This window comes from Ahaetulla prasina, chromosome 12 (assembly GCF_028640845.1).
Source record: "Ahaetulla prasina isolate Xishuangbanna chromosome 12, ASM2864084v1, whole genome shotgun sequence".
NCBI lineage: Eukaryota > Metazoa > Chordata > Lepidosauria > Squamata > Colubridae > Ahaetulla > Ahaetulla prasina.
The window spans coordinates 25,632,937-25,648,539 of NC_080550.1; the positions used below are offsets into that span (position 1 = coordinate 25,632,937).

The 15,603-nt window shown below is 41.7% G+C and overlaps 1 protein-coding gene across 1 annotated transcript in view; it reads left to right on the forward strand.

The window, feature by feature from the left end:
- Nucleotides 1–15,603, forward strand: part of LOC131184314 (hydrocephalus-inducing protein homolog) — an 88,363-nt gene that overhangs the window by 39,246 nt on the left and 33,514 nt on the right. The window contains exons 13-15 of the mRNA XM_058155452.1: nt 121–312; nt 4,686–4,832; nt 13,045–13,284. Coding sequence (XP_058011435.1) covers nt 121–312; nt 4,686–4,832; nt 13,045–13,284 — 579 coding nt within the window. The remainder of the gene's footprint in view (nt 1–120; nt 313–4,685; nt 4,833–13,044; nt 13,285–15,603) is intronic.

Sequence of the window (15,603 nt, forward strand, 5' to 3'; positions counted from 1 at the left end):
ACCTCTTGGGTCATTTGACCTATGATAGGAGTTCTGTGGGTGGAGGTTGGTAGGTCTGGGGAGAATGAAAGTCATACACCATGCATTATGCTCAGGAGAGTTTGATACAATTCACTGCAGGTTGTGGCTGGTCCCACGATCCACATCTCTCTTCGGGCCACGGTGATCATGCCATCTCTCTGTATGTCCAGTGACAATCTGGAGTTCTCTGCTGTCCAGTGTGGACAGTGCCAGGTGGAGACCATCCAGCTTCACAATCAACTGCAGGTCGTATGCGAGTGGTTTGCCACAAGCAATGAACAAATGAAAAAGGTAACATAACACTGAAATAGATCTTGTTTTACTCTTCTCTGATGGCATCTTGAAAAGCAATTTGATCTGTAGGAATTTGGTGTGGGATGGAAGTTAAGCTGCTTGAAAGGTGAAATTTTTGGTTCTTGGGCTGAGTCCTTTTGATCTGTGTAACATTCAGGAAAATTTTTAGAAGTGATAAACAAGATTCTTGTTTTCATATAAATTTAATAAGATAAATTGCAAAATATTTGCCACAGAGGCTTGATTACACAACTTTTTTTTTAAAAAAAGTTTTTTTTATTTTGATCACATTAAAACAAAAGACAAACACAACATTTATGTACATATCACTGTTTCTTATCAGCTATTCAAAGCTATCCTTTCTTACTATTTATACGTATTTTGATTCTATCTTATTCTACTTTTATTTATCTATCATTCTTTATTTCATCTATATTTTACCTTGATGTTCAATTTTCTTATCTTTCCTATTTTCTAACCATTCATACCATCTGCACCAGACCTTATAATATTCTGTATCCTCTTTCTCTTTAATTTCTTTTGTGAGTTTATCCATCTCTGCACATTCTAGGACATTTTTAATTAAATCTTCTTCTGTTGGTGGGTTCTCCTTCTTCCAGTTTTGCGTGTAGACTATACGTGCTGCTGTTAATATGTGTAGTATTAAATATTGTATATCATTTGTATAATTTTCTGTTGGGATCCCTAATAAGAATTGTTCTGTCTCTCCCTTTATTGATTCCTTTATTGATTATTGTTTTGCCACCGGGCAAGTCCACCAGACATAATAGTATGTTCCATAATTGCTCTTATATTTCTAACATTTTGGTGAACTGAACTAAACCAGATGTTCCCTATTACTAGGGAACATCTTTGCTATTCTAGCTGGTGGGAGATGCCATCTGTGAAACATTTTCGTCTGATTTTCCTTGTATGCTGTCGATATTGTCAATTTCATGTTCTTCTCCACATCTTTTCCCACTTCTCTAATTCTATTATATGGTTACAATTTCTTGCCCATTTAATCATAGTATCTTTCACTATTTCCTCTTCCATTTTATACCGTAACAAGAAATTATATGTTTTACTGATTAGTTTTTGGTCCTTCCCGTATATTATATTATATTATCCAGTTCATTTTGCTCCAATTGTATCTGATCAGTCTTTGTGATTACACAACTCTTGATTCTGTTTTGTCCCATGCAAATCCTTCAAAATGCAAAATAAAACCTCACGCAGCCTAATGACCCTATCCTCTACTTGATAAATTTTTAATCACATACTATAGATCAGGAATATGCCTGTACAGTGGAGAAGATGGAGTTGAAATTGTTTCTCTTGAAACCTCCATTAGCCTCACCTGCCTGCAAAAGAAAAACCTTTCATCCTTATTCATATGGATGGAAAACCCACCCTACCTTAAAGGTGGGGCACCTTAAAGGTGTTTCTAGAAACACAGTGAAAAGTTTGGTGTGGGCTGAACTGCCTTGATCTCATCTTCTGCAACAATTCAAACTCAATTTACGGACTACAAATTAAAGAACCTTTTTCCAACAGTGACCACTGCATGATTGATTTTCGTCTCAATATACATCCATACTTAAATCGTCATAACAACAGTACTCCCAACTACAACTTCAAAAAAGCCAATTACGACCTTATAAACAACGATCTTTCATTTCTGGACTGGCAAAATCTGTTTGCAACCTGCATAACCGCTGAAGACCACTATAGAGTCTTCCTACTTGAAATCAATAGAGTCATTAAACTATATGTACCACAAATGACTACCATGATCAAGAAAAACAAACTACCCATATCAATAAAAAAGCTTCAATAAAAAAAAAATCCCTCTGGAAAAGAAACAAAAAAGGCTATGTTACAAATTTCAAAAACCGCTACAGAAACATATGCAACCAAATAAAAACTGAATGCACAAATTACCACACCAAGCAAGAAGAGAACCTTCTGCGCACAAATTCCAATCGTGCCTTTTATAATTTTGTTAACAATAAACTTAAAGACTCAAGATCCATCCCACCACTAAAAGATTCTAACAACAAAGAATGCAATGACGAAACAGTTAAAGCAAACCTCTTCAACATTTTCTTTGGCTCAGTTTTTGTTAACTCCGATAACACATATCCGACATTCCACAAACGTACCAGCAATGATTATGATGATTTAACTCATATAGATTTCACAGAAGACAACGTTGGAAAAGCTCTTCATAACTTAAAACCATCACTATCTATTGGACCCGATGGACTATGTGCATACTTCTTAAAAAAACTTTCCATTAATATAGCAGAACCCCTAAGTATTATCTTTGATAAAGCTTTCGCTACCAGTTCTCTTCCCAAACTTTGGTCACTAGCCACAGTCATCCCTATCTTCAAAAAAGGAGACCCCAGCTTAGTCGAAAATTACAGACCGATCTCTCTTTGCTGCGTCACCTGCAAAGTCATGGAATCGATCATCAACCAATCCATTACCTCACACTTAGAAACTAACAACCTACTCTCCAATAAGCAATTTGGTTTCAGGAAAAAATTATCATGTAACTTACAAATAATAATAATAATAATAATAATAATAATAATAATAATAATAATAATAATTATTATTATTATTATTATTATTATTATTATTATTATTTAATTTGTATACCGCCCTTCTCCCGAAGAACTCAGGGCGGTTAACAGCCACAATAAAATACAAAAACAACACATGCAACGCTAAAAACAAACATTAAAAAACTTATTCAATTGGCCCCATTTAAAATACAATATCAACCCTGTAAAGTTAATAAAATTTAAAACCCATAAAATCAATTAAAAATTTTAAAAAATTCAAGCCAGTCCAGCAAGACGAAATAAATAAGTTTTAAGTTCGCGGCGAAAGGTCCGGCGGTCAGGTAATTGTCGAAGTCCAGGGGGAAGTTCGTTCCACTTCTCCACTGCAAAAACATATGGACTTCAAATCTTGATCAAGGCAAATCAATAGATGCAATCTACATAGACTTTTGCAAAGCTTTCGACTCAGTAGTACACGATAAACTTCTCCTAAAACTAATATCCTATGGCATCTCAGGACCCCTTCACAAATGGATATCTGCTTTTCTGTCTAACAGACAACAAGTGGTCAAAATTGGCAATGCTTTATCAAATCCTGTTCCTGTCAAGAGTGGCGTTCCTCAAGGCAGCGTCCTTGGACCAACGCTCTTTATACTATACATTAATGATCTTTGTGACCAAATCTCAAGTAATTGTGTTCTCTTTGCTGATGATGTCAAACTATTTAACACCACAGACAATACTTCTATCATTCAAAACGACCTTGATCATCTAACCGCTTGGTCTAAAAATTGGCAGCTCCAAATTTCAACCAGCAAATGCTCAGTCTTACATATAGGAAAAAAGAACCCAAAAACTAAGTACATACTAGATGGACATTACCTTACAGACGACCCCCATCCTGTTAAAGACCTTGGAGTTTTCATGTCAAGTGCCAAAGCCCACTGCAACTACATAGCAAAAAAATCTCTAAGAGTTGTAAACCTAATTTTGCGTAGCTTCTTTTCCAAAAACACCACACTACTAACCAGAGCATATAAAACATTTGCTAGACCAATTCTAGAATACAGCTCGCCTGTTTGGAACCCTCACCACATCTCTGACATCAATACAATTGAACGTGTCCAGAAATATTTTACAAGAAGAGTTCTCCATTCCTCTGAAAACAATAAAATACCCTATCCCACCAGACTTGAAATCCTAGGCTTAGAAAACTTGGAATTCCGTCGCCTTCGACAAGACCTAAGCTTAACTCACAGAATCATCTATTGTAATGTCCTTCCTGTTAAAGACTACTTCAGCTTTAATTGCAATAATACTAGAGCAACTAATAGATTTAAACTTAATGTCAACCGCTTTAATCTAGATTGCAGAAAATATGACTTCTGTAACAGAATCATCAGTGCTTGGAATACTTTACCTGACTCTGTGGTCTCTTCCCATAATCCTAAAAGCTTTATCCAAAAACTTTCTACTATTGACCTCACCCCTTTCCTAAGAGGACCATAAGGGGCGTGCATAAGCGCACAAACGTGCCTACCGTTCCTGTCCTATTGTTTTTCTTTTCTTCTTCCTCTCTCTATATATGCTTATACCTCCTTATATTTACTCATATATGTGTTTATATACTATATAATCTTTTTGTATGATACCTACATATATTGTTGTGACAAAATAAAATAAATAAATAAATAATTCTCATCCTCCAGGATGTGCTGTCCTTCACAAGGATTCTTCAGAACGGTATAAAGAAGCAAGCTCTGTTCATGACTTCATTGTTTGTTGTAAACTCAGGTGGATAAGCACATGCCGATGACCTTGCGCCGGAAAATGCGTGAACACAAGGTGAAGCCCCATGTCTTTGAGATGATTCCCCCATATGGGATCCTGGCTCCCGGAGAGCGGCTCAACGTGCAGGTCAAGTTTGCCCCAAGAGAAGAGGTACGAATTGAGAAAGCTGTTTGGAGCACAAGTATCTGAAGCGTTTTCAGGAAGAGCAGAGATGCATTGATGGCAAAGAAAGGCAGGGCTTCAACGAACAATTCAATTCCTCATGCAAAGTTTAATTTTTTTAAAATTTTATTTATAGTTTTTTTTAACATCCATAGGTGCTTGGTGGACAAAGTATTGTCTGGGTTGATATATTTTACAGTAATAATAATAGTAATGTTTTTTTTAGATATACATAATCATAATCTTTCAACTTCTAACATTTGTGTATATATAGTAGTTATGATGTATTCTATTCTATATCACTATACAATTTTCTCAATTTCTAACTTCTACCTCTTTTTTCTAACTCTTAATAGAATAGCCACCCTATTAAGAAGTATTCTATATCTAAAACTTAGAACTTTTAAAAGTATAAGAGAAAGATTAATTTTATTATTATGGTTAATTATTTTAATTTATTAATTCTAATTAGTATTAATAAATTAATATGTATTAATATTATGAACGAAAAGCACTGTTACTATTACTGGTAGAGAATGTCATCATTATTATGATGTGGAGTATTGTTCAAAGCAGTTATAACCAGACAACACACTGTCTACATGGATATTGAATATGTGTTCTATTTATAATAAAACAATAACAATAAGAGCAGCAGCAACAACAACAATAATAATGAAATATTCTATATCTATCCATCATTTCATGCCCTTTTTAGAATTTCAACACTTATTGACTTTTTGGTAAATCTTTCATGCTTCTCCCTTGGGATCTTGCAGCTCGTTATACATCACATTTATTTAATCTTAGTATTTCATTTGCCACAACACCTAGACACCTAGACACCTAGATCAGCATTCCAGAAAACCCCTCCTGCAGAAAAGACTCTGAAGCCAACATCTTTCAAAATTCTTTTACTAGCATAGGTAAACTGGCACAGTTGGATGAAAACCGACACTGGGGATTCTGGTTCCTCCCTCAATAATACAAACTCCAAAATCTCCACCCACATGACCCCTATGCCGGTCACATGCTCCAGTCCTCAACCGTCCCATGTCAAAGCATCACTCCAGCCACTCCTTCTTCAGATGCAAACCTAGCCTGACCTTGACCGGCAAGAAGAATGTTGTTTTGTCTAATCATCCCTTGTACTAGCACCCTCCTCCCCTTCTTTCCCACAGAGGAGAAAGTGGCAGTGTTGTGCCTCGCTCGCCCCCCTCTCCGCAGCCGGGCCCCTCTCGTCTCCTGCCGGACGCTGATAGTGCAGAAGAATGTCCTGGCATGCCTCCAGCCCCCAGTCCTGGCACCATGCCCGGACAGACCGAGCAAGACGAATGGCCTGACATGCCTCCAGCCCCCAGTCCTGGCACCATGCCCGGACAAACGGAGCAGCTGGGCCCCTCCCCCACAGCATGTGAGCCTGGGGAGTGTGAAGCCAGTCACGAGCTGGAATTACCAGCAGCTGGAGGCTGGAGGGACCCACGCTTCTGGAGAGTGGAGAGGCGACGTCAGCAAAAGGAAGGGAGGGGCAGGCCTGGATAAGTGCTGAGTCATGGAGCCACACCCCATGGCCTATATAAAGGATCTGCTTTCTGGCATTCTTTGAGTCAGGCAAAGTCTAAATTGGATTGCTGAAGTCACATCCTGGTCTCCTGCCTTCCCTGAGAACTCTGACAGAACTTTGGCAAAGCTGCAGAGGCATGTTTGATACGGACTTCCCCGACCCGGCCATCAGAGGAGGAGTGGGACACGACAGGCAGCGTGTGGAAGCCTTCGGCATAGTATGGCTTCCAAAGCTGACACTAGACACTCTAGATGGCCCTACTCACATTGGGGGAGGCACACTGGACTTGATTTTTATCTCTGGTCAGTGGTTGAAGGATCTGGACTTGAAGGATGTAGTCACTGAACCTTTGTCATGGTCAGATCACTCTCTCCTTCGCCTGGACTTTCTGACCGCCACTCAACACCGCAGGGAGACGGAACAAATACGATGGTTCCGTCCCAGGCGCCTGAGAGGTTCTGGACGGAGCTTGGGCCGTTTCCTGAGGGTCTGGCTCACGGCACGGCTGAGGAACTAGTCGCGACCTGGGAACGGGCCGCGGCTGGGGCTTTAGACCGTGTCGTGCCTTTGCGGCCTCTGATCCGGCGTAGATCCCAACCGGCTCCTTGGTTCTCCGAGGAGCTGAGGGGGATGAAATGCCGGAGAAGACGCCTAGAGAGTTCTTGGAGGTCCAGCCGTTCGGAGGCTGATCGGACACTAGTTAGGTCCTATAATAGGGCCTACCTAGTGGCACTGAGGGAAGCGAGACGTTGCTACGTCTCCTCCCTCATTGCGTCGGCAGATAACTGCCCGGCCGCCCTGTTTCGGGTGACTCGTTCCCTCCTTCACCAGAGGGAGCAGGATGACCCGTTGCAGGGACACGCTGAGGAGTTTAACGGTTATCTATACGATAAAATCGTTCAGCTTCGGGACGGTCTGGACCAAAATTGGGTGAATCCAGATGGGACATCGGAGAGCGGTCTTGTTGAGATTGTTTGGGATGAGTTTGACCCTGTGGCTCCCGAGGACATGGACAGGTTGCTGGGTAGGTTGAACGCCACCACGTGTTTACTGGACCCGTGCCCCTCCTGGTTGGTACCGGCCACTCAGGAGGTGACACGAGGCTGGCTCCAGGAGATTACGAATGCTTCTTTGTTGGAGGGGGTCTTTCCGGCCGCCTTGAAAGAGGCGGTGGTGAGGCCCCTCCTCAAGAAGCCTTCCTTGGACCCAGCTGTTTTAGGTAATTATCGTCCGGTCTCCAACCTTTGCTTCGCGGCGAAGGTTGTAGAGAGTGTGGTGGCATGTCAATTTCCCCGGCACCTGGATGAAACTGTCTATCTAGACCCGTTCCAGTCCGGCTTCCGGCCCGGATACAGCACTGAGACGGCTTTGGTCGCGTTGGTTGATGATCTCTGGAGGGCCAGGGATAGGGGTTGTTCCTCTGCCTTGGTCCTATTAGACCTCTCAGCGGCTTTTGATACCATCGACCATGGTATCCTGCTGCACTGGTTGGAGGGATTGGGGGTGGGAGGCACCGTTTATCGGTGGTTCTCCTCCTATCTCTCCGATCGGTCGCAGACGGTGTTGATAGGGGGGCAGAGGTCGGCCCCGAGGCGCCTCACTTGTGGGGTGCCTCAGGGGTCGATTCTCTCGCCCCTTCTGTTCAACATCTATATGAAGCCGCTGGGTGAGATCATCAGCGGCTTCGGTGTGAAGTACCAGCTGTACACTGATGATACTCAGCTGTACTTTTCCACACCGGGCCACCCCAACAAAGCTATCGAAGTGCTGTCCCGGTGTCTGGAAGCCGTACGGGTCTGGATGGGGAGAAACAGGCTCAAGCTCAATCCCTCCAAGACAGAGTGGCTGTGAATGCCGGCATCCCGGTACAGTCAGCTGCGACCGCGGCTGACTGTTGGGGGCGAGTCATTGGCCCCGATGGAAGGGGTGCGCAACTTGGGCGTCCTCCTGGATGAACGGCTGTCTTTTGAAGACCATTTGACGGCTGTCTCCAGGAGAGCTTTTTACCAGGTTCGCCTGGTTCGCCAGTTGCCCCCCTTTCTAGACCGGGATGCCCTATGCACGGTCACTCACACTCTCGTGACATCTCGTCTGGATTACTGCAATGCTCTCTACATGGGGCTCCCCTTGAGGAGCACCCGGAAGCTTCAGTTAGTTCAGAATGCGACTGCGCGGGTGATAGAGGGAGCCCCTCGTGGCTCCCATGTGACACCTCTCCTGCGCAGACTGCACTGGCTACCTGTGGCCTTCCGGGTGCGCTTCAAGGTTTTGGTAACTATCTTCAAAGCGCTCCATGGCATAGGGCCGGGTTATTTACGGGACCGCCTGCTGCTACCGAATACCTCTCACCGACCCGTGCGCTCTCACAGAGAGGGACTCCTCAGGGTGCCATCGGCTAGGCAGTGCCGGCTGGCAACGCCCAGGGGAAGGGCCTTCTCTGTGGGGGCCCCCACCCTCTGGAACGAACTTCCCCCAGGACTTCGTCAACTTCCTGACCTCCGAACCTTTCACCGCGAGCTTAAAACACATCTATTTATTTGCGCAGGACTGGACTAGATTTTAAAATTTTAATTGGTTTTAATGGGTTTTATTATGTATATTGCTATTTTAATTATTCGGCCATTTGTAATAAGTTTTTTAATTGAGGTTTTATTTTGTATTTATCTGTATATTTTTTATCTGGCTGTGAGTCCCTTGGGAGATAGGGCAGTATAAAAATACGAAGAAATAAATAAATAATAAATAGAGCAGTGGTTCTCAACCTTTATAGTGCTGCGACCCCTTTAATACAATTCCCCACAATGTGGCGACCCCTACTGTAAAATTATTTCTTTTTAGGCAGCGATCTCAGCGCGCCTCAGCAGCCGCAGAAGGGGGGGAAAAGCGGCAAACTGTTTTTTTGAATTTATCACGCCTGAAGCCGTATTGGCTAGCAATCTGAACTGCTTGTGATTGCCTTGAGGATGGAGGCATTAAAGCGGAGACTGCTCCCTTATTAAGTTTATCGCGCCTGAAGCCAGATTAGGCTAACATTTGGGAGTGATTGCAGCTGGCTTGAGAGGGAGACATCAGAGCAAAGATTTCTCTTTTTTAATTCATCGCATCTGAAGCCGAATTCGCGATTCTTCGACTCACAAGTATACTTCCCATATTTCCGATGGTCTTAGGCGACCCCTGGCAAATCGTCATTCGACCCCCAACGGGGTCGCGACCCACAGGTTGAGAACTACTGCTCTAGAGTACCCATCTGTAGTTCTTTCATCATTTTTAAGAGAACTTTCTCTTTATTTTCTTCTATGTTTTGAACTCTTAGAGTGTAATCTTAAGTATTTTTGCTCTTTAAGTATTATTGCTATATCTTCCATATCTTTCTCCACTTGTGTCATTTTTGGCTTTATTTCCTCTATTCTTCCCTCAGCTCCTTCTGGTTTCTCCTCTATTTTCTAAATTTTTTTGTTCATCTTTTATTATCATTTGCTGAGGATTTTCTAGTCTCACATCTTTATCCTTCATCAATTCCATCACCTCCCTATGATTTTTTGTGTTATCTTCCTGAATGCATTGAAGCATCAATAATATTTCTTTATAAACCATATTTGTTTTCTCCTGTTGAAACATCTTATACTCATTTAATGAGTTAATAGTAATTCAATATTCCACCAAGATTCCAATATCCCAATTGTCCAGAAACACCAAAAATGTCAATGTTAATAGAATGTACACAGTACTGGAATTGGTCCTCAAAATCTCCTAAATTTATAGTTCTTAGAATTTTCCAATTTAAACTCTCTAAATTTCCCAAATTTTTAAGTCTTGTTTAGTTTTTCTTCTTTCTTCTTTCCTTTTCGCCTTGTAGAATGTTCTATCAAATAGTTTTAATAATCCAGATTGGCCCACCAAATTTCCCCAAATGTCTTTAATCTACAGAATCAAATATTCAATTTCAAAGATGCTTTTTGTTAATTTTAATCCACCTTGCCTTAGAAATCTTCAAAAGGCTCACTCAGTACTTTCAAGCTGCCAAAACAGCAGTAGATATGGAACCAAAATTAAAAGGCCCTCCAGGTGTTGTTTGCCTTTCATTATTTCCTTTGTTCTCTTTATTTTTCTTATATTATCACTTAATCCTCACTGTCAAGGTCATTCTTTTATGTACACTGAGAGCATATGCACCAAGACAAATTCCTTGTGTGTCCAATCACACTTGGCCAATAAAAAATTCTATTCTATTCTATTCTATTCTGTTCTATTCTATGCTGTTCTGTTCGATTCTATTCTATTCTATTCTATTCCCACTGTGTTCTAGTATAATATCTTCTTTCACCAGTAGGTGGCACCCCTGCTCAAGGTTCCAGCATTAAACAGCTGACTGTCAGAAAAAAAATTCAAGGGGGAAAAAACCCAAGATTCCCTTTTCTTTATACTATTTCTTCCAATAACCAAACGATATTATCCACAATTTAAATCAATTTTCATACTATCACCAGTTCCAGTCCAGACTTTCTATATTTTAAAGCTTCAGAATCAAAAATTTGTTTCACTTTTGGGCATCTTTCTCTGTGTATTAAATCATTGCTTTTTAATTTTAGAGAATCTTTTTAAAAAAATGTTTTTATTTGGCTTTAAGTCTCTAGTATAGAAGTTGAAAGTCATCTCACCCAGTTTCAATCCTCTGTCCACAAACCAACTTCAGCTCCAACTCATAATCTTCTTATGGTTGTCACAGCTTTGGTCTTGCCAAAATGGTCATTGTTTCTGCTGCCAAGCTGGAGGGTTTCTTTGGATCAAATGAGGAAATTGCAGTTTCCTCATGATCTACAAAGCATCCCTCCTTTCTTCACAACCCCTTCATGGTGACTTTGGTCCCATAGGGTCTCCGGGCAGGCAGATATTGGCTGGATTTCATGAAGCCAATTGGGCCAATTGGTCGGCACAGACTTTTAAACAAGAAGGAGTTATCTTGTCTGGGCCTGGAGCTTTCCTGGCTTTTGTCTGTGAAATAGGCCTTGCACTTCCTTTTCTGTGATCACTAGGGGTTGTGAACCCAATGGGATGGGGTCAGTTGTAGGCGGCTGGAAGAATAGAAGAATAGAATTTTTATTGGCCAAGTGTGATTGGACACACAAGGAATTTGTCTTGGTGCATATGCTATCAGTGTACACAAAAAAAAGATACCTTCATCAAGATACAACACTTACAACACCAATTTAACACTTAATGATACAACACTTAATGATAGTCATAGGGTACCAATAAGCAATCAGGAAACAATATCAGTATAAATCATAAGGATACAAGCAACAAAGTTACAGTCATAACTGGAAGGAGATGAGTGATGGGAACGATGAGAAGATTAATAGTGCAGATTTAGTAAATAGTTTGACAGTGTTGAGGGAATTATTTGTTTAGAAGAGTGATGGCGTTCGGGAAAAATCTGTTCTTGTGTCTAGTTGTTCGGTGTGCAATGCTCTGTAGCGTTGTTTTGAGGGTAGGAGTTGAAACAGTTTATGTCCAGGATGTGAGGGATCTGTAAATAGTTTCATGGTCCTCTTCTTGATTCGTGCAGTATACAGGTCCTCAATGGAAGGCAGGTTGGTAGCAATTGTTTTTTCTGCAGTTCTAATTATTCTCTGAAATCTCAACCACAGCTTCTGGTAAAGACCAATAAGCATCTTTTAGTGTTGTGTAGCCATGGTCTAAAGTATTCTTGTCTCTATTGGGACAATTGACATGCTGAAAGTATTTTGGTAGCTCTTTCCTTAAATTTGCTTTGTTTAGATCTCCCAAAATAATGGCCAGTGAATCGGGGTATTTGGCTTCAGCCTCCATGATTTGGTCAGCTAGGTTTGTAATCCCTTGTTTACACAGGCTTGTGGTGGAACATACACAGCAGAAATGAGAAAAATTCACGAGGCAAATAGTATGGTTTGCAGTTGATAATTAATGTCTCTAAGTTTTCATCACAGAATTTATATATTATAGTTATATCCTGAAACCAGCTGTTGATATACAAGCATAAGCCTCCTCCCTTCTTTTTACCAGATGTTTCTGCAATTCTGTCTGATCGTTGAATCTTAAACCCTGGGATATGCAGGCTGCTATCATCGATTGATTCATTTAACCAAGTTTCAGAGAAGCATAGGGCTGCTGAATTGTAAAAGTCAGAATTGCATCTGTTTAAAAGGAGTATTTCATCTATCTTATTAGCAAGTGAACATACCTTGGTTAGGAAAATTGAAGGCAGAGAAGTTTTATTTCTTCTATTCCTTAATCTGTTTAAAATCCCTGCCCTTTTACTTCTCTTTTTTTAACCGTCCTTTTACCTTTATATACCTATAGCCATATAATTGGCTTTATATGGAAGAGCAATTGGGCTCCCCATTGTGAGGTCAAGCGCAATGAAGGGAACGATACCCCAGTGACTGGCCAGACACTGATTACATACTAATAGTCCAGATAGACAGCAAATCTTTTGGGTTAACTCTTGGCATTTCTGTTCAACAGGACAGAACCCAACTGTTCTGAGTTGAACAAATACTACCAATTAAAGTTGGGAGGCTTCTGGGTTTAGAGGAATTGGGGGCCTTTTTACCTGTTCTTGTTTGTAATAAAATGATATTATTTTTTACATCCTAGAAATTGTACCACAGTGTCCTGATCTTGAGCATTTCACAGAGTACTCAGCAACTGCTGCTGAATGTCTCTGGGCAAGGACTGGAGCCACGTCTTGAATTCAGCCCCTCCCTCCTGGAACTGGGGCCTCTCCTTCCCTATGGCATTGGGGATGAAGCTGAAGTAGTAGTGAAGAACCCCTGCAGCTTCCCTATTGAGTTCTACTCCTTAGAATTTGATCAGCAGTATCTTCTAGAAGAGCGGGTGAGCTATCATAACCCAAAGAATTTATTGAACAAATAATTCTTTAAGAAGATATTCTGAGATCAGCAATTAAAAGGTCCTTCGGATGCAGAAATGTATCACAATGTCTCTAGACCTTAGAATAGGTTGTGGAATTTTCCTTGAGTCAAGGACCACACTTGAAATAGTTGAGGGCCACTCTCCCAAAAGTAAAAGGAATCAAGGGATTAAAATTTAATTAAACTGATTATACACCATGTATTTAACAATATTGCTATTGTATCAGCTTCCGTCCTTGCCTGAGTTTGTTGACCCCATGGGCAAGTTGGCAATGGAGTTCCCCAGGCTTATGGTCTTGGGGACTTCAGCTTGCCTTCTCTGGGACAGGGTCTGAGGTAGTTCAGAGTTCATGGCCACCATAACATCCTGTTCCTAGTTATCCAGAGCCAAATGCATAATAGTGGTCATACATCTGACTGTCAGAGCTATGACAGGGTGTTCTTGATTTTGGGGAGATTGTGCTTTCTCCCTGTCTTAGGCAGATCACTCCCTGCTAAGCCTCTAGTTCTCCATCACCTCCAGCCTCTGCAAGGAGGCTTGTCCTATTAGACTGGCTAACTCCAGGGGATTGATGGACCAAACTGGATTCCAGAAGGAGCTTGGCTGGTTCTGGAAGGTCTATTCCACAAAGCCATGGTGGTCGCTTATTACAGCTACCCCACAGTTTCAGGTGACCTGATCTCTCCTTGGAGGGCTTAATGGTGGGATTCACCTATAAGGTTGCTTATGACGAATATATGGTGCATCTTGTGGAATAGTTGCTTGGATTCACTCTGTTTTGGGGCAGATCCGGTGGAGGTTACAGGGGTGAAGTCTTTTAAGTTATCTGCGTGAAGTTTCATCCTGTTGAATCTGAGGAAGTGGGCAGGAGTCTTGAAGGGATCAGCCACTCCCGTATTCAAATTTAATCCGTCTGGTTGCAAGACCATCTGGGATGGGATACGTGATTGGGTCTGAGTGGTGGTTCATTCTTCCTTGAGGGTGTCAGGGTTCCAGGTAACAGAAATCAAAACTCTGAGGCAGATGAATTTCTTAAAGAAAAGCTTTATTGGATATATCATATTGGTACGAATCTGGTGAAAACCGACTCTGAAGGTTCCCACGGTTTTCACCTAATTAAAAGTAAAAAATTTTCCCTCAACCCCAAAACAATCAGTCACATGATCCGATCAAGGTACTGTTTGATGGCCTGGTGACATCACTCCTCCTTCCTCTAGCCAGGCGTGAGAACGTCCTTGGTTCCCAAGAGAAAGTATTTTATTTTGACTACACAACCTCAGCTCTCTCTAATCTCATCTCCTTATCCCTCAGCTCCAGTGTGGTAGCACTGAAGCTCCAAGATGGCTTCAGCCAGACCAGCTTTAAGGTTGACAGAGGGAGGGACTGGTTCCAATAGCTTACAGAGGTGCTGGTATATCCTCTCCTTAAGGGACTATTGCTCAACCCAACTGTCAGGACAGTTTTCATCCAGTCACCAACCTCCCTTTTTCAGGGAAGGTTGTAGAAAAAGTGGTCACATGGCAGCTTCAGAGGATCTTGAATTAAGTGGATTGTCTGGACTGCTTTTAGTCAGGATTGAGGTCAGATTATGGGACTAAAAAAGCATTGATTGTGCTCTTGGATGACTTGTGGCAGGAGTGAGATGAGGGCAGTGCTACCATTCTTGCTCTTTTGACCTTCCAGTGGCCTTCAGTATTGTTAATTATAGTAACCTTCTGAACTAGCTTCAGGAATTGGGGGCACTGTGTTGTTCTGGTTCTTCCTCGGGGTTTGTTTCAGTTGGTGTTGATGGAGGGAAGAAGTCCAGCCCACAACCCCTACTTTTTGGGGTACCGAAGAGCTTGGTCCTCTCTCCCTTCCTATTGAATATCTGCATGAGGATGCTGAATGAGGTGATCTGGTGGCTTGAGGTGAGGTATCAACAGCATGATGATGATACCTAGCTTTATATCTCCACACTGGGTTACCTGAGGGATACTGTGGATGTTCTGTCCTAGTGCCCTAGAGGCAGTCGTGGCCTGGATGGGGGTGCAAAGTTGGGCTTTAGCTCAGTCCAAACTAGATTGAATGGATTTGGGTGCTTGTGCCTTCCAGGGACAAGGTACAAATCTGCACACTCCTTGACTGATGAGACCCATACCCAACCTACTGAATGAACTAGACAGGTAGAAACATCTGGAAGAAGAAGGTCCCTTAGATAGTCCCAAGCCATGAAAAAAAGTGATAGGTGACATCTAGAATTGTAGAAAGTGTCCTAAAAAGAAACAATAATTTCTAAGA